The sequence below is a fragment of the Neovison vison genome, chromosome 4, assembly GCF_020171115.1.
Source record: "Neovison vison isolate M4711 chromosome 4, ASM_NN_V1, whole genome shotgun sequence".
Lineage (NCBI taxonomy): Eukaryota > Metazoa > Chordata > Mammalia > Carnivora > Mustelidae > Neogale > Neogale vison.
This window is the reverse complement of record NC_058094.1, coordinates 68,949,852-68,975,608: the sequence shown is the minus strand read 5'-3', so window position 1 is coordinate 68,975,608 and position 25,757 is coordinate 68,949,852. Positions and strand designations below refer to the sequence as shown.

Sequence of the window (25,757 nt, the reverse complement as noted above, 5' to 3'; positions counted from 1 at the left end):
AGTGGACACCAAGTCCAAGTCTAATGGGTCTTTAAACCCCTAAGTTCAAAATAGGGGGCAAGGCTTTGGAGGTAAAGAATGGAATATAATTTAATGATTAAGTACATTGATTTTAGAGTCAAATTAGGAATTAAACCCGATTCTGCCACGCATTCCATATTTTAATCTTGGGCAAATTACTTAGTCTTTTCATGCTTCAGTTTCCTCACCTTATAAAAGCAAAAATAATGGCTAGTCTTGTTGGGTGGTTGTAGACATTAAATAAGATTATATAACACACTGCCTAGCTCTTAGCAAGTGTTTAATAAATGCCAACTGTCATTATTAATATGATTACATCATCATTATCAATATGAAGAAATAAATCTGTCATGGTGTAATGAAAGATGGTGGGTTTGACATAAAACAAACATTTCAGGCATACCTTATTTCTGTGTGTATATATATAATATATAAGATAAAATATAGAATATATATTGTTCTACATAAATACAGGATAATAGAATATATAGGATAATATGTATTAGGATATTTAGGGTAAGAAAAATAAAATCTTCTTATAAATCTAATCTTCCTATGCTACCTTGGGTGTGAGGGCACCGCTTGTTACCATGTCTCTGTGAGCACCTGAAGGGTTGTACAAGGAGATGCTAAATAGACCGCCCTCGAGAGATGTCAGCCTTGTCATGTACTGGCATGAGGCAAAACCGCTCTGGAGAAACAGTCCTTTTGTTTAAAATAGAAACTTAGAAGGAAGCCAAAGTAACACACGACAGATTACTGAATATCCAGTTCTTCTGGAGTGCGGGGGGTGGTGGAGGGGGGAGCTCCCTTCATTTCTGAAATGAAAAGGGTAATTGCTGGTACCAAAATTCACGTCTCCTTTTCAGTGGAATTCTCCAGCCAAGCTGGGCGCTAACCGAGCGGGCAATTTCACTTCATCCTTACTTCACAAAAGACTTCCAAAATCAGTGCAGCAGACACGGCAAAATAAAAATGTTAACTACATCCTGGCTGGGAGGGGACTGAAGCCTCCACGCTCAATCAAAGGTTTACAATAATAGGATTCATAAAAAAAAAAAAAAAAAAAGACAGATGGGATTAGAAAATGTTGCAGTGAAGACTCTGGAATGAGATGAGATCACAGCACCAGCCTGTCTTTTGTGGACCTGCACAATGATCCCCGAGCCAGACTGGATTAGGAAACCTCGCGACTAGGGGTTCAGAGAGAGGCTTCCGGTTCCCAGCACTTTGGGGGAGAGAAGGCTGAGACGATGCATCAGATTTACAGCTGCAGTGATGAAAATATAGAAGTTTTCACCACCGTGATCCCTTCCAAGGGTGAGTAAAATCGCCCTTGACGGTTTCCTTAACGCGGCACCTTCTGCCGGAGGTTAAGGACAATCACGTGCTGTTTTACTATGGCTTATCCTCTGGTCTCTCTGAGGGGTTCACGGGTTCGCTGTTGTGATGGTATTTGTTATTGTTGTTTCTGAAAAGGACGTATATGGATAAACATCAGTCATTGAGAAACAATCCCTCAAAGGGGGTGGGGAGGAATGAGGGCAGTTAAAATGCTCCCCGTTCCACTTAATTCAGTACTGGTAACCCAATATGCCGAATGAAAGTGACAGCAAGCCATTGTTTTGGGAAACAGAGATGAAAACAAAATTCCCAGAGCAGCTAGAGAGATTCTTTCTTCTTCTCCAATGAGCAAGTGGGCTCTGAAATGAGAACCAGCTGGCTCAAAAGTATGATTTCTAACCATGCCATCAAATGTGAGGAAATAGACTCCCGGCAGTGGCCTGAAGTCTAATACAGTGGTCAAATAACGTCCTGCCCTGGGGCTGGCCTCTAACGAAGATCCCAGGGCCCCCTCCCAAACTTCACCTGGAACTAGCGCTGCCACAACGTGTGACTCTGTCAGCTCCTGTGCTGGGGTGAATGGTATCAAGTCCCAGGGAGGCCTTTGTGTGCGAGCTCATCAGCCAGCAGGTGTCTGGTTACTGGACAGTTCCCTCACCGCCCCCCCCTAAAGCTCAACCCTCTCTTCTGCTCCCTCTGTTCTCTCCCCAAGGCCTCTGCCTTGCTGGGAGAGGCTGGGACTCTGGCTTAGCCCTGGTCTCATTGTCAGACTTGAATGAAGGGGGCTGGACGTTTGCTGGTGTTGTGCCCCCTGCTCAAAGAATCCCTTTCTTCTTCCTGTGTCAGCCACTGACAGGGTCACTGCTAGGGGGGAGGGAGAGGGGAAAGGAGAGACTCAGCCTGGTCACAAAGAGACAGCCAGCAGAACATAAATAAAGCTTTTGACATGTATTGCCACATAGAGAGAGGAAAAACAAGAGCGAGGAGTCTGCCCACGTGCAGGAGTTGGAACTCTGTCTGGAGATTCTGAAAAGTACCTGGAAAGTCAACACTGACCCTCGGACCCAGCAGGTCCACTTCTGGGTACTCTGACTCACAGATGTTCACAGTGGCACTGATTCTAGAAGGGCAAAATGAAAAACAGCTTCAGTGTCCTTGAAGAGGGGAGTGGGTAAAATGCGGTGTCATTGTACTATGGAATATTCCACAGTTGTCAACAGGGATGAACTAGATCTATGTGTATGGACACAGATCTCAAAAGCATAATGTTGAGTGTGGGGAAAAAAAGGCTGGCTGCAAATTTTATATGTATGATAACAATTACTATATCTGGCAGTACAAAACAACTTATGGATACATATTCAGAGACAGAGAGTATGAAAACATAGGCTGGAAAGATGCAGACTAAATTAGTGATCTTAGTAGCCCTGGGGAGAGACAGGAGTAGAGTTAGGGGAGAAAGAAAGGGAACCTCAACTTGCCCGATTTTGTATTTCTTTACATGAGACAAAAACAAACTGGAAATAAATATGAAAATGTTAAAACATGTCTATTTCCTGTCATATTTTTCCATTTAACATTTTTTAAAGAAAAAAATCAAATCCATATAGCTCTTTTTAATTAAAAAGTTATTCAACAATTCAGGAGCAACGTCACACTTCACCTGACTAAAAGCATTTGAAACAGGGCCTTTGACTGCATATGCTTAGCACAGTAGTCAAGGAACTGCGGGTCACTTCTGTACTGTGTGACCTTGGGCAGGCTACTTCATCTCTTTGGGCCCGAGTTTGCACTTTTATAAAAGGGAGAGCTAGAATTTACCTCTCAGGGTTATTACGGTGGGAGGCGGGGTAGGGGTTAATATACAGATAAAATCTATAAAGCATTTAGTATGAAATAAATCAGTTAAAAATGATTTCTATTTTTATTCCATATTTAGAACAATGACTATGTCCAGTCAAAGATCAATGTTTAATCCTGTATTCCTTTCTTGCCATTTTCATTCATGGCCATCTCCTGGTCATAAACCAAGTACTCATTGGTATTCATGGACATTTCACTGCTCAGGAAGTCATTCTCTAGGAAAGGAGTATTTGCAGTCTTACCTTAGACCATGAATGGAAGAAGTTCACTTCTTCCTACTTCCTTTTTTTGCCTCATCTTGCTTTCTCCAAAGCTATAGAGCAGAGGGCTTTCAGTGAGAGAAGGCAGTGCTAGCCCTTCTTAAGTCACTGCTTATAAGAGAGATTGGTAACTCTTCCGCACATCCCCACGTTCCTTACCTACAGAAACAGAAGGTGGCTTAATTTTATCTAACTATCTTAATAGTTCTCCCGGGGATGCCCTTTTCCCAATGCTACCATTTAGGGTGACCAAAATGGCCAAGACATTTTCTGAGCACAGGTTCAACAGCGTGAGCAGTGTGGCCAATGGTTAAGAGGTTAAGAGGCAGTGTGGCCAATGGTTAAGTTCCTGTGAACTGTGGGACCCCTAACTTCAGTATCCCCACCAATAAAATAGAGATAATGCAGAGTACCTGGTTCACAGAGTTGTTACAAGGAGTGAATGAGATAAGGCAAATAAACCATCACCTGGTATGGCTCAATGTGAGCTATTACTATCCTTTTCTTGTATTATATCTTTCTTTCCAACACACACATACATACACATATTGGGTTCAAGTTAATATTTCTACGTATTTTTTAGCTGAGCCATCTTAATGTCCCACAAAACTATGGCAGCAGCAAGTGTTACAGCGTTACTTAAAGGCATGGGACATAAATATCAAATCTATAACAGGACAAGTGCGGATTTTTTTTACTTTCTGGGGAGAAAGAGAGCCCTTTAAGGGAAAATTTCATAGACACAATTCACAGTAAATATGAAAGATAAAAGCTGTGGTTTTACCAAGAAGTTATACCAGAAGTTATTTCCTGAGACACACTAGAGGGGGTTTAATTCTAGGGTGAATGGCACCACAGCGTTCAAAATAATTCTCTTGAGGAGAAACAGCATTGGGAGAGGTTGGGGAGAGGAATCGGGGAATAGCAGGAGGAAATGGAGAAAACTCTGGAAAGAGAAATCCTAATGGAATGTTATAGGATCTAAAAGTTATCAGCTACTCTTTCCACCTGCCTTCAGCTTGCAGAGATGGAGAACAGTCATAATAACCACCACTGATTCCTGGGAAATTACTCCTTGTCAGGCACCGGTCCAGGGGCTTTATAAAAATTAGTTCATCTCATCCTTGGCACAGCTCTCGGAGGTGGGTGCTGTTTATTCCCGCTGTCTTACAGATGAGGAGAAAAAGGTGTGGATAGGATGGGTAATTTGCCCAAGTCACATAAGTGGCAAGTGGTCTAGTTCTGATCCACACTCAAGTGAAAGGAGTTGGGAACCTTGGCTATTAACTAGCACACTGTATGCCAGGTTTCATGGCTATAGGTGCTCTGAAGAAAATACCGCGACCCAGCCCTCATCTGGTCACTTATCTGATATGTGACAAGGAGTAGTTTCAGTTCTAGGCAGTGACATGGTGGGATTGCAGTTCTAAATAAATCATTCTAGCAGCAGGATGGAAGAGAGATGCCAGAGTATCTCCATTTTCAACAAAACACATGCCTTCTTCCAACCAACTAACATTTTTTAATGCTTAATTGATTTTTTAAGCTTTCTACTGTAGCAAAACATATATGATATAAAATTGACCCTTTCAGCATTTTTTTTTTAAAGATTTTATTTATCAGAGAGAGAGCAAGCACAGGCAGACAGAATGGCAGGCAGAGGCAGAGGGAGAAGCAGGCTCCTTGCTGAGCAAGGAGCCCGATGTGGGACTCGATCCCAGGATGCTGGGATCATGACCTGAGCCGAAGGCAGCTGCTTAACCAACTGAGCCACCCAGGAGTCCTGACCCTTTCAGCATTTTTAAGTGCATAGCTCTGTGGCATGAGGTCTATTCACATTGTTGTGCAGATATCACCACTATCCATTTCCAGAACTTTCAACATCCCTATCCAAATCTCTATGTCTGTTAAATAACAACTCCCCATTCCCTTCTTCCCTTAGCCCCTTTGTAACCTACTTTCTGTCTCTGAGTTTAATACTCTAGGTATCTCATATAATGGACCCATACAATATTTGTTCTTTTGTGTCCAGCTTATTTCACTTAGCTTAATGTTTTCAATGTTCATCCATGTTACCACATGTATCAGAATTTAATTTCTTTTTAAGGGTGAATGATATTCCATTGTATGCATATAGCACATTCTGTTTATCCACTCATCTTTTAGTTGGACATTTGGGTAGTCTCCACCTTTTAGCTGTTGTGCATAATTGCTGCTATGAACTTTGGTTCACTCAGCCAAGTAACATCTAAAATTGTAATTACACCCTGCTTATTCTCCCCACCTTCCCTCCTCTGCGCCCTTCCCCACTCCAGGGGCAAACCCGCTCTGAGGCTACATCATCCTCAACCTGTGTTCTCTAAAACCTTTCCTTTCTCTCTCTTTGCAGTGTCCAGTCCAGCCAGAAGAAGAGTCAAAAGTTCTCAACACCTCTTGACCAAGAATGTAAGGACAACTTCAATTTTGATCCCTTTTTTGGGTTTCCATTACAAAAGCAGCATCTAACTTCTTCTCTTCCTCTCCCCTGCTCTCAATAGCCAGGAAGTTTTTCTCTATGACATGTGGCGGCTGCTCAATTTCCTGTCTTCCATTTCACCAAAATAATTGACAAATGTCTACCAGACAGCAAAAAGCCCTGAATCAGACTCCCCTATTCTGACATTTTCCCTAGACACATAGAGTAAATCTCATTCTCTAAAAAAATTGTTCTTATTTAAACAGAGTCCACGATGAGTATAGCATTCCTGACTTCGGTGTTCTCCTGTTGCTGGCATTTGTGATGTTCTATTTTTTCACTATTATAAATAGCATTGCAATTAATTTGGATGAAATACTATTCTTTTGAATTAATTCCATGGTAAATTAACAAGTAGAAGGTTAAGAATAGTTTCATCTATCCATTGATCCATTCATCCATCCAGTATTTTCATTCCTACTAAGTAAGAGACACTATGCTAGATGTGGAGAATAGTGATTTTTTAAAAAATGGTTTCTGCTTACAGCTTTGTCACATATTACCAGGAATTCTAAACAGTTGCCAGGCTTCCAGCAATGTTTTTCCATTTACCTCCAGCCTCACTGACTTTCATTTTTCTACATTATCTTTTGCTACTCTGATAAGCACTTGCATTACCTTAAAATTAGTTTACATGTCATTGGAGCCACAGGATGCTGTGAATTTCTCATTTTACTTACAAATTTCTTTATACAAAAGCTGTCAATCCATCTTTGTACTTTCTCTGGAAAGGTTTACTGCTGATTGTTCCCTCTTGGTTATGCTGAAGTTTCTATTTCTATCACAATTTTTCAAGGAACACCATTTTGATTTTCTAAGTATGTCAATTTTTGAAGGCCCATTCTCCATTAAAATGATTTTTTTTTTCAGTGTCCTGGGAATGAGACAGAGTTTTAGTCATTCTCATTTTTTTTAAAGATTTTGTTTATTTATTTGAAGACAGAGATCACAAGTAGGCAAGAGAGGCAGGTGGAGAGAGAGAGAAGGAAGCAGGCTCCCTGCTAAGCAGAGAGCCCGATGCAGGGCTTGATCCCAGGACTGTGGGAACATGAGCTGAGCCGAAGGCAGAGGCTTTAACCCACTGAGCCACCCAGGCGCCCCTAGTCATTGTTATTTTTACAAACATTACTTTTTTTAATTCCCAAAGTAGTGTGTGCCTACTATAGAATTTCAAATACTATGAACATATAAAATATAATAACAGAAAATTCTAAGAAACTGTGGAACATAACAGGCAGGTATGTAGACTTAGAGTTCAACTGCCTAGACATAAATTCCAGTTCTATCCATTTCTAGCTAGGTAACCTTGAACAAGTTGCCCACTGTCCTGGGATTCAACTTCTTTAGTATTCAAATGGGAATAATAGCAGCACATAATCTTAAGAACCACTGGAGAACAAATGACTTAATACATGTAAAGTGCTTAGTCCAGAGCCTGACACACACCCAGCATTCAATGAATGTTGGTGCTTTTTAAGTGAAAATTTCCCGTATACCAACATATCATTATTATGTTCCATTGCTCGATAACATACCATTTTGCAATTTGCTTTTTTCACTAATCTATAAATCTTGAATCTTTTTACATGTCAGTTAATTCTTATAGATCTACCTCATTCTTTATAAAGCCTGCATATCATGCTATTATATGAATGTACTATAATTTTTTTCCCAAATCACATCTAAAGTTTTCTAGAATATTTAACCAAATTCTACTAAACAATGCCACAAGCAATATCCTTGAACATATTTTTCATGCTCTTATGCAAATATTTTTGAGGATAAAGTCACAGATATGAAAATGCTTGGTCATGAAATCAACACATTGTACTCCTTAATGTTATATGTCAATTATACCGTAATTAAAAAAAGAAAATGCTCAAATGCTCAAAAGATATGAACATTGAAAAAAACTTATAGCCATTGTCAAATTCTGTTTTTTAAAGTACCTTTACCAAAACACCTAAGTCAATACTGCATGTCATCAGTGTTGTTAGTCTTTGACAATCTGATAGGTGAAGGTATCTCATTTTAATTTGCATTTATTTAATTATTAATATCATTCTTCATCTTTTCAGGGATTTTGATTTTTTTTCTCTATATGTTCCTAATTCATGTCTTTTGTACATTTTTCTGTTGTCGTATGTATTTTTTAATGACTTTTGGGAATATTTTATATTAAGGAAGACAAGGGGAGTGTCTAGGTGGTGCAGTTAGTTAAACCTCCGACTCTTGATTTCAGCTCGGGGCTTGATCTCAGGATCAGGAGTTTAGCCGCTGCCTTGGGCTCTGTGCCAGGCATGAAGTCTACTTAAAAACATACCAAAAAGAAAAAAAGAGGAAAGAAAAGGACTTTAAATGGATGGAAGATTTCTTTGTGGTAGAAATTCTTGTGGTAGAAAGGTAGATTCTTACCTTTCTCCTCATCCCTGAAAACCCAAGCCCACAATCTAAAAGAAATATGCTCCTGATTTTCAAGGAGTGGGTGTTACCAAAAATAGAAAGGGAGGGGCACCTGGGTGACTCAGTCCCTTCAGCAGGCAACTCTTGATTTCCATCGTTATCTTGGGTTTGTGGGATTGAGGCCCACCTCAGGCTCTGTGCTCCGTGGGGAGGCTGCTTGAGGAGTCTAGTTCTCTCCCTCTCCCTTTGTCCCTCCCTTCATTTACACTTGGGCTCTAAAATAAATAAATAAATCTTTTAAAAAGTGGAAAAGGGAAGGGGTTGTTTGTAGGTCATTTTCAGTTTAAGGGAAGTTTCACAAAAGACTTTTTGGTCCAGGGGCTTGAGTTTGGCATTGCTCTGGATTTGAAGGAACCACAAGTCATTCATGACTCTGGAAAGATCCCTTGGGAATTGAGAATATTTAGTTCCCCACCACGTTCTTTCCCTGAATTTCTAACCTTAAACAATGTTCCTGTCTGAATCACTCCTAATACCTGTATCTGCTGGCTTTGTAAGGACAGAGCAGTGTTTACAAAAGCTTTTAAAATGGAAACTAAATCACCACACTTACTAATAATTAATAGGTTCTAGGGAGGAAATCCTCAGGAGGTTCCAAACCTTAATAAAGAAGACAACTCTCAGTGGAGACAGCTTTCTGGAAAGCCACTTGACTTCAGCCAGTCCTGCAGAACCAAGCTCTCAGGTTTCCTGGGAGTGGAAATTTTTGAGAAAGACAGTTATGTTTATGGTTTATGACTTTCCCTCTCCAAAATATTTTTACTCAGAGGAAAAAAAATGACTCAAGTATATGAATACATATTAAAACTTGCTTTTGATTTAAAAAAAAATTAGAAGCTGGATCTTGTCTTCAACTATACAGTCTTCCTCCATGTGAGACAACTTAATAATGCCCTCTGGTTTTTGAGCTCACCTCTAAATTTCTCATTTCCCCTAACATCCTGACTCATCCTTTGTTTGCAAACCTCAATGTCAGCTGTACAGAACATTCAAATTAGAAAAGACAAGAAAGGTCTTAGTCTACCTAAGATGAAGGAAGTGAGTCCTAAAGAAAGAACGATCTCTGATTATTTGTTTCCTCATCCGACTGGCTCTTGGCTGCCTTTGAGTTCCCAAGGAAAATATTCACATTTTGTAACTGCTTAAATCTACCAAGGTTTTGAATTTTTTGTCCTGAAATTCTTATTTGTGTCTGTTGTCCTTGGGCTACCATATGGAGTCAGGTTCCCTCCTTTACAAAGATCTCCCCTCTCTAAACCATCTTAGTGCCCCAGCATCACTAAGATACAGAGTCAGGACCCCCCAGGGGCCACTGATTCCCCAGCCCCATCACAATGAGCAGTGGTACCACTACCAGGAAAGATGGAAAAATGAGATTGTAAATGTCACATTCTCCCCAGAGTTCAACCTTATCAGAGAGAACTTGGCCTGCAAATATACTGATTTTTCAAAATGTCCTGAGTGATTGATTGCACTTGAAATTTCTTATCTGGATGTAGGCACTTCTCTGGGTCTTCTAAAAAGCGCTCACCCAGAAGTCATAAAACCACAACTCTCATCCTGGCTCTGCCCCTTATAACTCTGTGACCCTGAAGACACATGATCTCTCTTGGGCTCCGTTTCTCTATGTGTAATATTAGGGAGTTGGGCTAGAACATTGCTATGGATCCCATCAGCCCTAAATCATGATGATTCTCCATCACCTAGGTCTCACCTGTCTTTCCAGCCCCCTACCAGCCCCCTAGGCTGGTGAACACACAGAAGTGAGACTTGAAGATGTCAGTGGATGGAATCCTGAGGCTTGAGTGTTAGCCCATGACTTCTGTTCTTCTAATCTCTGACCCAAGACCAGTAGGGGAGCATCAGTGTATTGCTCTAGTACATCCCCCTACTTTCAGAAGGCAGTTTGCTGACTAGGAAAGGAAAGGCAAATCCAACACCAAACCTGCCTCTCCCTTCCTTCTCCCCATTCCCCAGTCTTACCCCTGTACCGGAAGTGCGGGGGGAGGAGGGAACGCTAAAGAGCCTGCTCTCAGACCAGTTTGTTCTAAGATCAGCAGTAGCCACCCCAAACTGTGTCCTAGAGACCAGAAAATAACCCAGGCTTTCAGGAGGCCACAGCCATCTATTCAGCTGTCCATTTCCTGGTGAGAGCCAAATGTGCTCCCCTGGAGTCCTCTCAGAGCCTCTGTTCCTGTGGGAAATGAGAACCAAGTACAAGACCAGCTAAGAAAGGGAAATCTTCTGAACTGGGCACCTCTCCTCTTTCCTTTCATGTAATTGGCATCTTTGGGTCCTGGAGAAGACACCCAGAAGAGGTACCTGGCCCTAAGTCATGACTTGGGAACTAACCAACCTCATCCCAGTCCCCTGGGAGCTCCTACCTCCAGCAGAGGGCTGAGCAGCTAATACCTCTGGGCTCCCTCTCTCCCCGTTCTCTTCTCCCGCACCACAGTGCAGAGAAGCGATTGCTTGCGGAGGTGGAGTTTCTTGTTCCTGAAAGGGAACGTTTGCTTCCCTTTCAGAGGAGGAAATGCTGGGTTTCCCTCATGGACTCCACAGGCTTTCTTTACCTGCTTTGCTTTCTCCTTGTACAAAGTGGGTCTGAAAACATACCAGTCTCACTCCTCCTTACTCAGAAGAATGCTGGCAGAGTGAAAATAAAATCAGAAGCACCTGTGACAGCTGTGTCAGTAATGAGGCTCAGGAGTCTCTTATTCAGCCTGGAGGGTCACGTTCAGGGGAGAGCCCTTAGGCCAAATATTACATGTCCAGGGGAATGTAAGTGGCTCTGAACCACCATTAATCTAGGAAATTCCAGTATTCTGGGCAACACCATGGCAGAGCAAGGGGCCAAGGGGAAGGGAGGTAAGTAAAGAGGAGAGCAGAGGAGACTGGACAGTCAATGCTGGACCACCCACTGAGCTGGTATAGGGTGGGCCCAGGGCTGCCCCCAGCCTAACCAAACCACCACCTTCTAAACATACCACAGCTTATAAATGGATCAAATCAACCCATTGTACACCTTACCAAATCATATGTCAGTGGACATATGATATAGCTGGGAGGAAAAAGGAACATATTTTAAATTATTGGGAGGAGACCACCTCCTGCAGTGACCAGAGAAGAAAAAGTACTAATCCTGTTTCGGAGTGATCAGCTTTCCCCAAAGCCACAGGATGAGTGGTTCTGGGCCTTAAAATGGGCTTGAGAGGAGTTAATTTCCTAACCCGAATAAGACCAAATTAGGGATATATTGGTTTTCTGAGCAAAGGACTCTTTGTAGTAAACTGAAGCGAAGAGTGACAGCTTTTCCTAGTTTTGTCTTCAGGAGACATGAACTGCTCTCTGATTCTGTAGATAAATATGTGGCTTGAAGATAGAGAGCACGCTCTATTATCAAAACCTCTACAGATGATAGGCATTTACTTCGCCCCAATAGAGCAAGGACACGCAAGAGTATCTCCTTTCCACGGAACCACTAATTGTCAAGGCTGGGGCATGAACTCGGGTCTGCGTGACCGCAAATGGAGCTACCTTCTTTATCACGGAATCTGAGAGGAGAAAAAAACAACTTTGTTTTCACTTTCACTTAATGACTGTTCAGCATCTTTTCATGTTTGTGGTGTTATGTTTACCAGTTGTGTCTCTATTGTCAATGGCCAGCTTCTGGTTTTTGCTCCCTTTTTCTCTTGTTTTCTTCTTCTTTATTGATTTTTAGGTGTTCTATGTACATAGGGGTCATTCCCCTTCATGTGTAACAAATGTTATATTGAGCCACATTCAATTCTTGTGTTTTGTTAGTTTTCAACATGTATCTTGGATCTGTCTGGTATTTATTTTGGTGTAAGACATGTGAACACAGATCCATTTCCCCCAGTGACCTGCCATTTATTGTAACAGTATTAAAGATCCAATTTTTCTCCGCTAAATCAAAATATCACCCTATTATAACTTCTAAAAATTTAGTTTTATTTCCTTCAGCATCCTCTAAAAGCAACACTGCTGTTCTATGTGGACAAGTGAGGGGGATCCGTCCAAGGTTCGGAGGGGTCCACCTAACTTGCAGATGCACCCAGTGCCCAGGACCTCGTACGGAACGTGCCCTCACAGGGCATCTGATGAAGGAGCAAACGAATGAGTCGGTGTAGACCCCAGAGCAGCTGCCGTGCACTATTGAACATTCTAATCAGATTTAAATGAGTGAAGAAATTCAGAATGGATGACTCCAATGTCCTGGATATCTATAAAAATATGCAGGATAGGAGCCAAAACCCACAAAGATACCCTTCATCACTCCCAGTATTAAGATAAAATACGGCAATATTTGTCTCAAGTTTTTTACATTTAAATTATTTCAACGATTTGAGTATGTTTATTATAACTTTTAAGGCCCATTTCATTGGGTCTTGACAAAAGGGGTATTTCCTCTTACTCTACTTCCCCAGATAACTATTCAGCAGGTGATCATTAATAAAAACACCTTAGGTCTTAGTATTCTGACTGGTTTTGGGGAATTTCCACTTAGGAAACCATGTGTAGTAGAAATTCATCTCCCAGCTCCACCTCACACAGGCGTTCTGCAAGGTGAAGGAAGTGTAAGCATGTGGAACTGTGCCAGCAGTTTTCTTCTTTTTAAAACCTGGGACTTGGTTGGGCCCCAAGTCCTGTCCCTAGCTCTTCCCTCTGCTAGAGCATTCAAAAAACTGTCCTCTGTTTGAACAAGGGTGTCTGCTTCTCACAAAGACTGTTATGACCCTGATTTCCAAAACTGTCATCATTCCAAACAGTCTGTTCTGTTGCCAGACCATGTAAGGCCCCAGGGTGGGTGACAGGTCTGGCCCGAAGGCCCAGCCAGGCTCCTGACTCTGTGAAGGGGGTGCTGGTGAGGAACTCCGGGGACCCTCATCTTCCTGCACCATGGCACCATTTGGCCTGCTGAAATTCAATAAAAGCGGTTGACTGTCGGAGGCCGGTTAACCCAAGTTGTCTCACTGCTGCTAGCATTCTCTGGCGTCAGGAAAACTCCACCAATGCACTATGGGCCCGAGGTGCATCTAAAGATCCGAGGAGAGGAACAAGCTGACTGTCCTTCCTCCTCCCGGCAGGTGGTGATCGAGTCGGACCTCTACACGCCGCGGCCCCTGGAGCTGCTGCCGCACCGCAGCGACCGCCGCGACGGCGAGGGTCGCAGGTCGGGCCGGCTCCACAGCGCGCGGCCGCAGGGACCCCACCTTGCCAAGGCCCCGGCCAGACCCGGTACGTGCGCCCTGGTTCAAGTCCCTGGAACCTCCCTTAGGGACTCAGTGACGACCAGACGCCGCAAGGCAGGAGACCTGGCTTGTCTTTTCCAACAATCTCACGCTCCTTCCCGGCGTCCTCCATCGCGCTGGGGTAGCGCAGGTGCTGTGGCGCGGGCAGTCCGCTTCCCGCCCTCCTCCCTCGCCTCCTCCCTCGCCTCCTCCCTCGCCTCCTCCCTCGCCTCCTCCCTCGCCTCCTCCCATTCTCGGCGCGGGCCGCCCCTGCGCTGAGTGCACCTGCTCTCGGGCCCCACCTACAGAGCAACACAGAACACCCGCCTGAAAAATACCCTGGGCGGGCAGAGGATGCTTTCCACCTGCCATCTTGCTCCCCAGGAAGCCCTGCTGGGTTCCAGAGATGAAAATCATTATGTTCTGGGGGAGGGAAAGCTAGTGTAGACATGACTCATGGACAAACAGAAGCTTACCTTATTTATTTTACAGGCCATGTTTGTAATTATATAGGCTCTTTATAAACTGCCAGCTTAAGATCTCACCACTGTAAATGTGAATGACTTAGGGCTATTTGAACAATATCTAAAAAGAATTTAGGGACAAATTTGCTTTGAAAACTGGAAACATTATAGACTTAACTTCAGCACTATTTTTTTTAAATGGCCCCCACCCCAAGTAGTTCAATAGGAATCTGTGCCCAGCCCTCTGGAGTCTGTGATGTTATCTTGCCTTTAATTGCTGCCTTAGGTTATTTCTGTTATGCCCACAGCCTAAAGTCATTCATATTTTAACTCCTAAAATGCACAACAGAAAGTTTGGGATGTCCTTCTCAAGGCATTTGGGTGTCAACAACTTTCTATGTTGTAAGAACCGAAATTATACTTCATCGAGTATATTTCTTCAATCTTCAATCTTCTCACCTTCTTCGTAGATGTTCAACTGGATCTCTAAGGTTTCCTTGATCAGTAACACCCTGATCCTGTTTTATGATCTGATGTATAATAACGCATAAATCAAGCTATACTCTCTAGCTAAGTGATTACATATACACATATGTAAAATGAAAGCATTGGGAAAACCACAATCTGCCTTGCAAATTAAGAGGAGATAAATTTTTCTCTGTGTCTATATATAGGTGGGTGGGTGGGTACATATCTGTGTAGAAAGGGAAAAAGAGAATATCTTTGCTACAAAAAGATAAACTGGATTTACAGCCATGTTTCTCAAATTTCAATGTGCAAAAGAATCACCTGGGAATCTTGTTTTCATGCAGATTCTAACTCAGTAGGATTGAGTAGGGCCCAGATTTTATGTTTCTAAAAAGCTTCTGGATGATGTTGATGGTGTTGGTCTGAGGATAATATATTGATTAACAAGGATTTAGGGACCAGTCAAATGGGTAGTTCTCACATTGGGGGTCCCCAGAGCAGCAGAATTACCTGGGAACTTGCTGGAAATGTAAATTTGGGGTCCCACCTGAGACCTGTTGAATCAAATTCTAGGGCGGGGCCCAGCAATCTCTGATTTAACAACCCCGGGTGATTAGAATGCACACCAAAGGGAGAGGACCCCTGGTCCGCAACACCCCATGCTCATTTATAGAAAAGGAAACTGAAACCATAGAGGCTGTTTGATCCAAAGTCACACTGCTTATTAGCAACAAAAACTGAAATTAAATCTTAGTTCTTCTAATTTGCTAGTCAATGCCTCCATCTCCCACCCCCAGAAAAGAAGGTCTTCCCAACCATCTAGCTTTAGGGGTCGCTTTCCTTCCTGAGTAGCTTGTGGAAGCGTGACTGTCCAAGTCAGACTTTTATTCTCTAAGAGAACAGTAAGTAATGAAATGGAGAGAATCTGCCCAACATGTGACAGTCAGCTCATGCAGGGAATGTGCTAGTCAGGTTAGAAAAAAAAAAAAAAAAGATTGAGTTGGGCATTGATTCAATTCCTTCAGCTCCCCCAATCTGATAGATTCAGACAGAGGGTTTCTGAGTCAAAGCCAGACCCAGTGCTTTCCACGGGAAAGCCTGAGGCACTGAGTCTTCCATCCTCCCATCAGAAGGATGTGTGTCTCCAGAGATCTCAGATCTGGGGGCTTGCTTCTTTTCTGAGCTGTAGGAGAAGGTTCCTGGATGATGTAGCCTTCTCATGTGGGAGAAAGATTCTCTGAGGAATCTTGGAAATTGCAGGGACTCTGAAGGCAGAGATCCAGCTAAGAAACTCTCTCAGCGGCCCTGAGCAGTGAGCCTCAAATGCCTGGAATGGGGACAACCACCTCCTAGGCCCTGGAGAATCCGCCACCTAAGGAATGTTTCCACCAAGATGTCCTCGGGCACCTCAGAACCAACTTGTTCAAATGGAATGAATCCCTTCCTTTCTCAGCAGGGTTATTTTCCTTAACACCCCCTTGTCCTCCCTACCCCCACTCCACCCACCACGTCACATACTAAACACTGACAATGTCAACTCCTGGATATGTCTCATCTCTCCCTCTTGGTACCTACCTCAGGCTACCCGGGCTCAGACCCAGTTCATCTCTGGTGTGTAGCCTCCAACCCTGGCCCTCAGCCAGTAGTCCTTCTTTCCTCTACCAGGTTACCAGAGGGGTCTGTCTAAAGCAGAAATCTACCTCTGCCATCCTTCTGCTCCAGTGTCCTTCCTACCCCCACTGCCTCCAAACCATGTTCAAGCCCCCCAGAATCTGTTCTCTGCTGGTGGCTTCTCCAGGGCCACCTCCTGTGACACACTCCTGTCCCCACCCATCCATATACACAGAAACCCTGAGCTGCAGTACAATTCTGGGACTGTGCCATTATATTCTATTTCCAGGAACTTCCCAGACCCTCTTCTTTCTGCAGATTGTCCTCCCTGTCTCTACCTGGCAAATACCTCCCATAATGGGCTAGGGTGTCCCTCAGTCACGTTTCTCCAGCCCTGCAAGTCCCCCAAAGCAGTTTGCCATTCCCTAGATTATCCTTACCTGGCTCCCTCTGTTATGTATCTCCGAGGCCTTGATTTCCTCATCTGGAAGGTGAGGACTATTATGATACCTACCTAACAAGGTTATGGTAAGGGTTAAATGAGATAATGTCTATGTGTTTCATACTCAACACGGTGCCTGACACAGTAAATACTCAAAACTCTGAGCTGCTATTATTACTTATACACTATAAGTTGTGATTCAATCTTGGTAGTCTTTAACTTCATTTTATTAGCACTGAAATGTTTTCTTCCTTGGTTTGGGGAGTGTTTTATCTCTATTTTTATAGTGTGATAGGATGGGGCTTGTTCTGGAATGTCTGCCCAAGGAGAGGACTAGATTGAAAGCCAACTTTCCCCTACCTATTGCCAGCACCCTCAGCTCAACACCTGGCTTCTCAGAAGCTAAAGACTGCAGGGTAGAGATTACTCAGAAGTAGTTCGGGCTTCAGGAATAAAGGCATAGTAAGAAGGTTCTCACATAAGTCCTGTGTAACCAATATCTCAGGACTCTGATCATCTCCAACACTCGCACATCATGAAGCTGGGCCTCCCACCGCAGACAGGCTTCTCTGCTCATTTCCAGAGAGGACTGCACAGATTTAGCAAGCTAAATCGATCCCAGCAGCAAAGACTGAACTCCTGATAACCTCTTGTGATGTGGCACCTTAGGAAGGAAGGACAAGCTAAGGGCACATTCTCTGAGCACCTACTGCCTGCAGACATACTAAATGCTTCCATACACATGATTTTCTTAGACCTTAGTTCTACCCTCCCCGCCCACCCCACACCCGGAAGAGTGCCAGGGACGCAGGTGACCCACTCAACAGTTGTCCCGTTGCCTGACCCTCCTGCCCGATCTTGCTGCTTGGTACAAAGGCCTTTAGAAATTCCCAGCTTGTGACTGATTAGCTAATGAGATCATTGTTGCAGAAGCGGGGGGAAGTGGAACACCGAGTACCACTGAGTAATGCCTCCTCTGTTCAACCTTGCAGTGGGGAGTTTGGAACCCAAATCATCCAATCTGTGTGGGAACCGAGCATATGGAAAGTCTTTGGTAAGTAAAATAAGCCTGGTTAGTTCTCCATGTTGTGCTTTAAACTCCTCACCCTGTCCTTTATTGCAGCCATAAAGATTATTAGAAAAGCCTACCTGCAGGTTTTCGGGTCCCAACGTCAGTCACCACTGGATGGTGTTCTCTTTCTTGCCAGAAATTCAGCTCTCAGGCAAACAGAAAAAGGTGTTGCCTAGGGGACATCTCAAACACAGGGAGAAAGAAGTGGTTTCTGTGGTAGGCCCATGCCAGGTGGACGCGCCTGACTAATTCCCAGGGGCAGCTAAGAGGTCAAGAGTTGCTTGTCAAGGGTCTTAAATGTTGTGAAAACATGAAACATCAGGCATCTGCACCCAGGACACCTCTGGAGGACGTCTGTTCCCAGTCGGGGTCTCTGAAGGCAGACGCTGAGATGCAGGGTAGGGGGTATGAGATTTGTATTAGGGATCAGTACCTGTGACAGGAGGAGGGAGTTCAGATCGCTAGGAGGCTGAACTGCCATGCACACGGGATACCTCCTGGCGGAAGTTCTGCGACCATTGCTACCCCTCCCCCTTGTCCCGAGTTGGGCCCAAATGGCCAAGCCTTTGTTTCCTCCTCGCTCCATTATGGTACATGAGCTACCCCTATGGTGGCAGCTTGTTTTTCTTTGAAGGCAGATCAGGGGGTGCACATCCAGAGCTAGCTCAGGGTCCCTTTGGGGAAAATAAAATCTCCTGCATCTTCTTCTGGGCATGAATGTGGGTACCCTTTAGGTTTGCACAGTAGGGGTGGAATCGTGGCTAGAGGTGAGGTCAGCTCAGGCACCCTGGTCTCTGTGAGCAGAAGCTCTCCAGATGGGTGGATCGTGCCAGGTGAGGACTAGAAAAGACCCTGGAGATTGTGTGGGCCAGCCCCCTCATCATTCTGAAACAAACTGGACAGTGAGCCCTTTGCTCCCTGTCTGAGCAGAAAATCTAATCCAAATACCTCATTTAGGTCATCCCCGTACTAGGAGAACCACAGAAAGAGGAGAGATGGGCCCATCTGTTTTATCAGGAGCCCTCTGCCCCAACCTAGTCCTCAAGAGAAACTGAGGATGGCTGGGCCATTGCCACAGATTTCCAGGCTGTGACAGCACAAAGAGCTGCCCTTAGCTGTGGTCAGAAGAAGACCAAAGTTAAGGGGAAGAGGGTGGCTCACATCCTTGGATTACCTGCTCCAAGCCTCTGGGCTGGCCTCACATAGTAGCCTTGGCAGAGAAGTGCTTCTGGGAGACCAGAAGGAGTTGCGATGGGACAGGATGGTCATGGGGACACAGTGACAAAAGAAAGGCAGCAGGACTGACTCTTTCCCCTGAGCCTGAGACAGTGAAGCAGGGGTCCTGCAGTTGATCAGAGGCCCCTTATCCCAGGGTGGAAGAATGAGTCAGAGCTCGTACAGCTAATTCTGACTCAGTGCTGCAACGTACTGGAGGAGGACTGAAGACAGTGGAGAAGAAGAGGCGGTGGATGTTCCATGGGCTGGGCTGTTGGTATGATGGGGAGGGAGAGCTCCCGAGAGGCCACAAGGTGGCACAGTAACTCTGCCCACAACATTTGGCCAGCTAGGGAGAGAAGGGGACAGTTAATCATGATGTCCTCAACCTGGAATTTCCCAGCAATTTCAAGAATGTGGTGACCCTAAGCCTTCAGTGGGGTTGGGGTGAAGGAACAAAGCATAGCATATGTCTGTTGACTAAGCCAATTCTGGATTTAACCCTTGTTAAGTCATCATGCTTCTTGAGCACGCACCATCTCCTTTAGGAAGACTGCAGAGCACCACCAAAGGGATTAAGTGCCAGACCCTGACACACATCATAGCACTGTTCTGAGAACTGGGAGCCTATGAAACAAGAAGCGAACCATAGAAAGAACTGGGGAAATGCTGAAATATGTCACATAGGTTCTCAGTACTGTGGGGACATGGGGCATGAGGACCGAGAGAAATCAACTCAGGCCACCAGCCTGAGGAAAGGCCTCCGGGAAGAAGTGGCCCCGAAGGGCAGGCAGAAACGAGCCTCTATCCAGAGGATGAAGGAAAAGCTGAAGGAAGATGCAGCGCTGCGCCTGTGCATGAGGAAAAGCTTTGTTGAGCATGGGAATGAGTGTGAGCAGGAGGGGAGGCAGGACCAGCCACACTGGGATAGGAGCTGTCACGGTACCCACGGGGGATTAACAGAGGTAGAGCTGCATAGATGAGGGAGAGCTGGGTTCTGAGGAGCCTGTGCTTCCAGAGTTGGCCTCAGTCTGACCTGCCGTGGCGAGGCACTGCAAATCCAGTGGGGCTGGGGTCAGTGGTGGGGCTGGTCCAAAGCAAGGAGTTCCCGGGTGACTGGACCGGAAGGCTGCGTGTGGCAGAGGAGATGGGGGAGGATGGCAGTCTTTCAAAGCATGAATCTGCAGGATTTGACAACAAAGTAGACCCAGGTAATGGGGGTGGGGGCGGGGGACAGAGTTTTCAGGTAAAATTGAGTTGTGCGCCCTCTATCTCTCAAGTTCTCTGGGTCAGTAGTTCTCAATGTGGGGTCCTGGGACTGGATCTTGTTAGAAACTCAGATTTTCAAGCCCATGTCAGACCTATTGGATCAGAAACTGGGGTAGGCTACGCACAGTGGTGACCAGCCCCGCAGGGGAGTCTCGATGCCAGTCAAAGCTTGAGGACTATTGCCCTGGGTGGTGAATCGACGGAGACATCCCCCTTTCAACTGGCTCCGGTCAATGCCAGAGTTGGGATCATGGCCACATCCTCACCTTCCCTTCCCCTTCTGCACCATGCAGATTCCTCCGGTGGCCCGGATCTCAGTGAAAGCCCCCAGTGTGCTCGAGGCGGCGGCCACAGTCTCAGAGAAGGGAGCTGTTCTGACTCGAGGGTAAGTGCCAGGACCCCCCACCCACTCCTGGTCCTATCACATGAGAGTAACAGGTGGCCCAGCTTACAGACACTCAAGATGCTAACACAAAACCCATGCCAGCTTTAAATTACCTTTTAATGAGGGCAATAATCCTGGGTCTCTGTGGCGCCTCATCAACTGTTTCCCTAGGATTAAGCTGAAGTGTTTTTGATGGTTTCCACTTCATTAACACCACTCTTTAGACTTGGAGAAGTGTCATTTGGGAGAGTTTTTGGTTAATTAGATAAATGTAATCACAGGTCGCATTCTGAGCCTCCCCATAGGCACAGTGGTGTCAGAAATGTCTCATGAATTAATTAAGTGAAGGGCCCCAGCCCAAAGGTAAAGAAATATGTAAGATACCAAAGTTTCAAACCAAATGTATTAACCCCCATGTTATTGTTAACTTTGATCCAGAACCAGCAGCGCAAGTAGCAGGAGAGTAGATAGTCCCCTCCCCCACCCCAGCAATTCTCTCACTGCCTTCATGGTTGCACTCAGAAAATGGTAAGCAGGCGTCTGAAACTCAAGTCAACATGTCATTGATGCCCCGCCACGATCATCCATACCACACATAGTAGAAAAGTGGCTTAGGGGGTAATGAAGGGTGTGGGCTCTTGACTCCCAGCTTCTTGCTTGCCCAGGGCCACCACTAACCCGCTGTGACTTTAGGCAAATTATCATAACCTCCATGCCCTCACTGATTTCAAAACAAAAACAAAAAAATGGGGATGATCCTAATACCCCTCTTGAGTGATTATTGTGAGAACAGAATGGGATGATACGTGAAGAACTTAGCACAAACTCTGACTGTTTTATTTTTCAAGAAACCTACAATCTAGCAGTTGGAAAGACACATTCTTGGGAGCATGTGAGATGTGTACACTGGAGGGACCATGGGCTAAAATATCAACCCAAGTGTGTACACCTTGGAAGCTTGGGAGTCCAAGGAGGAAGCAACCCATATGAAGCTCTTCTAGATGAAAGAAAATCATCTAGAAAGAATTATAAAAACCAAGTCACTCAATGTACTAGGACCTAACTGGAGAAAAATCAGAAAGGCACATGGATTGTTTGACGGTCTAGTTCAAATGGTCCTGAGCAGCAATAGCTATTGCTGGAAGTTGGAGTAAGCCCACAACAACCTGCTGAGCTAAAAAGACCAACCTTTCTGCTCCATATAGCTGTGTCCAGAAGGTTCTCCATGGTTCCTTTCTCTCTGAGCTCAGATGTCCTCATTTCCATGTGTTCCTGGAGGCTGGCTTTTGAAAAGGAAGGCCATTTCTTTCACCTAGGAGGAGGAAGTGAGGAGAAAGATAAACATTCATGGAGGTCTACAAGGAGCCCAATGCTTTATTAGCTCATTCTCCTCCTCACAAGTCCTGTGAGTTTGATGATATTATCCCCTTTTGTACGTGAGGAAACTGAGACTGGCTGAGATTAAGTCACTTGCCTGAGGCCAGTCAGTGAGCAGCCACATGTACCCCTAGGACTCAGACTCTTTCAGCAGCTTAAAGCTTTGGGAAGCTTGCCCTTTCCATCAAGATTGTTGGTCGATAAGTGAAATGGGTGGAAAAGGAGAACTTGGGACATGAGCAGAACTTGAGATCCATGAACCACTGTGCCCAGAGCTACCTCCTTCCCTCACCCCATGTGAGGATCCTCCAAAAGAAGTCACCTGTACATGTGTCCCAACAGTGACCCTCTATTCCTGTCACAGGATGTATGAGCAAAAGAGAAATAAGAGTTGTGTCTACTCCTTGAGGGCAAACGTTAAAAGTCTGACTCTGTGAAATAACTGTCCTCCCTCCCCCCTGGCTTTTCTTTAGATCCAGACATCTCAAGAAGATGACTGAAGAGTATCCGACCCTGCCCCAGGGAGCAGAAGCCTCCCTACCGCTGACAGGAAGTGCTTCCTGTGGGGTCCCTAGCCTCCTCCGGAAAATGTGGACAAGGCACAAGAAGAAGGCTGAATATGTGGGTGCTACCAACTGTGCCTTTGAGGCTGACTAAAGGTGACTCTCCCCAGGGGCCATGCATTGGTCAAAGTTCACTGCATATGGGGGAGAAAACTTCAGATTGGAACTGAGCCACATTCACCTCTGCTAGTAGCTGGTCCAAACACATCACCATTTCTTATTAACCAATAGCCCTGGCTTAGGGTACAGGCAAGGGACTCCCCTGGAAGGCAAAAGAAAAGTGTGCCTTCTTAGAATCAATAAAGCCAATGGTCTGAAAGTGGCTTTGGGAGATAGATATAAACTCTGTCCTTATCTTAAAGCAAAATCGCACCACAATCAAACTTTCCCAACCCATTTTAAAGACCTCCAGGGAAGGAAGCAGGCAATTCCTCAGTCTCCCTTGTAAGTTGTTCTAATGTATGTGATTTCTGTTATAAATATAAGAGCTTGATGTTTGAGGCCCTTGTAAACACAGTGGTTCCTACTCTCCCTCTTATTACATTTATTTCATCTTGACAAGGCATAATTTCTAAAGACAAAGCACTGTATATTTACTTATAGTTCTAATATTCATTTTACAGTATTCTCAAGATCAGTATTGATCATTTGGCATGATTGCATGAATTCTCTATTCTTTTACGTGTAGCTTTTCTATAGAGAAACATGATTAAAAATTAAATGTTGAATGCTAATGTTCTCTGAAGTGGCATAGGCTAGTGAAATTAATAATACCTTGCATTGGCAAAGTGATTTTAACTTTTGAAAGTGCTTTCCCGTCCACTATCCCTGCTAAGGAAAGCACAATTGTACCCAGTCTACAGATGGCGAAGCCAAGGCCTTAAGACAGACAGTGGAACAGGATACTAGGTCCTCAAGTCTGCCAGACTCCTTGCTTTGCTCACTCTAGCAACTGATTTGAGGAAGGTTTGGAGGGGTAGGAATAGGACTCTGGGGGCAATGTTTGAAAGGAAAAAGTTGATAAGGTTGGAAAAAAGTAAGTGATTTAAATGAAATACATCATTAAGTATTGGGTTGACCTTGAAGAAATTGCCTTCTCTGTAGGTCAGAAACAACCGATCAGTTTCGTATGGTTCAACTTAGTATATAATATTGTGCTTTCCTTCTTTTAATGGAAATGTCATCATCAATCCCATAGTTAACATCAATAGACTTACAATGATCATACAATACAACAGCTCTCATCTATTCAATGCCTACCATGCGTCAGACATGGAGTCTTCTTGCACCAGAGGCACCAGGGTTTACATACATTCTCCCTCACAACTCTGAGTGAGATGTCCTTATCCATTCCAATGATGACAGTTTAAGGCCATTACATGATTAGTCTCAAGGCACCTGGCCCACATGGGTGTCAGGATTCAGTGCCTGGTGTTTGTATCTATTCCTTCACACAGAATAGTTCCAAACACAGAGAAAGATCGAGGTAGGTAAATAATTTTCATCTCAAATGCTAACCACACATGACTGGCAGAGGCCGCCAGGAGCACCGAGTGACGGCAGAGTCTGAGACGCAGGTGTACAGTGGTCAGTTAGGAATGCCGGCCTGTGCAGGACCCAGAAGCTTAAATTAATCTAACCCGTTTAGCAAAATCAGACACTCCATGGTGACACGGAGTCGGAGACTCAGCCAGAAATCACCACGTCTTGGTACAGTGAGGAATTTGGCCACGTTACCAGTCTCAACCGTTACTCATAGGCTACCACTCTGGCCATGTGTCACCTTTTGCTAAGTTACCTGCTTCCGCATCTCCAGGTGAACCGTAAGGAGGCATGGAGGGATAAAAGGACTGGGTTTTGGCTTTCACCTTGCTAATCCCTGCCCTTCAGCCATTGTTTTAGATGGTCAGCACCCAATCCTCATGTTGGAACATGATTTGGAAACCCAGGCTTCGAATACTCTTTCAATGAGGGCCTAGTCTCAATGGACTAATAGTCTTGCACAGTACCGAAAATGGAGCCTGGAGCACAGTTAAGAAGCAAGCAGGTGATTTATGCTGGACCTATCAATCAGAGTATCCTAAAACTATTTATTTCAACTTATTTAGTCAATAGCTGATGTCCTCCATTTATATGGGGCAGCAGGAGATTTCTGTAGGATGGAACTGAGTTATTTATTTTTAACTTAAATATTTTCATGATGAAGTGTTTGCCTTGCATAGAATGTTTTAACTGACCAATTCAAATAAAAATAAAGTATGCTTTGTTTGTGACATCAATAAACTACCATAAGAGTATGAGGCTCCTTCATTGAATGAGAGAAGGCTTTCACCAAGGGAAAGAATTACAAATCTGGACCTCATTGTTCCTTTACCTAAATGAAAAGGATTGTGAGAAAGAATCCAGAATGTTCTTTCCATCCTAAGGCAATGTCTGGTTTTCATATTATGGGCCCTGCCCAACAGTCAACACCAGGGCCATTTCTGACAGGGCTTGGCCTGGCATGACCTGTCCCCTCTGGGCTCACCCTCCTCCCCAATGCCCACCCCCCAGTCCTCACCACAAATCCCAGGGGGCCCACTGAGCATCCCAGCCTGCTGGCCTCTCTCCCCTGAGGCCAGGGCAGACAGAGCCTTTTTCCTCCATGCCCACCTCCTGTTCAGCCTCCCTGGAGCCTGTCCCTGTGACTCACATTACAGCCACTTGCAAAAGGGCGCCAAGGCTAGCTCAGACTGCTGTCCAGGATGACGGAGCCTGGAGTCTTCTTGCACCAGAGGCACCAGGGTTTCCAGGACATTTAGGGTAATAAAATTGCCTCTGTTAGGACCAGGTCCAGTCAAATAGTTCAGTTCTTACTTGTGTGCTCTCTGGCTGTCTCCCCACCCCTCCCAATCCTTGTGTTGCCTTCAGAGCAGGCAGATGGGCAGTGGGTAGGCAGAGCCACGGCAGCCAGAGCCCAATTTTAAAAGGAATCATGTGATGTGTTGTCTCTGACTCTAAATTGGCAGAGACCTAGGGACCAGCAAGGAAAAACACAAGAAGATGAATCTCCCGAGGAGATTCTAATCCTCAGGAATTGCAGTTAGTGTTTAATATAAGAAACGTCAGCCTCTGTTGAGAGGTTTGTGGTGAACACCTTGCCAACATGCCCAGGAAGAAAGATTTCATTTTGC

General features: G+C 44.7%; 1 protein-coding gene across 1 annotated transcript; it reads left to right on the top strand.

Annotated features, from left to right (window-relative positions):
• Positions 1–680: 680 nt before the first annotated feature.
• Positions 681–24,881, top strand: VXN (vexin). Its single transcript, XM_044244475.1, has 6 exons — positions 681–1,341; positions 5,878–5,933; positions 13,575–13,725; positions 17,696–17,757; positions 20,553–20,644; positions 22,495–24,881. The coding sequence occupies exons 1-6, from the start codon at positions 1,275–1,277 to the stop codon at positions 22,676–22,678; spliced, it is 612 nt and encodes a 203-aa protein (XP_044100410.1). The 5' UTR covers positions 681–1,274; the 3' UTR covers positions 22,679–24,881.
• The last annotated feature ends 876 nt before the right edge of the window (positions 24,882–25,757 follow it).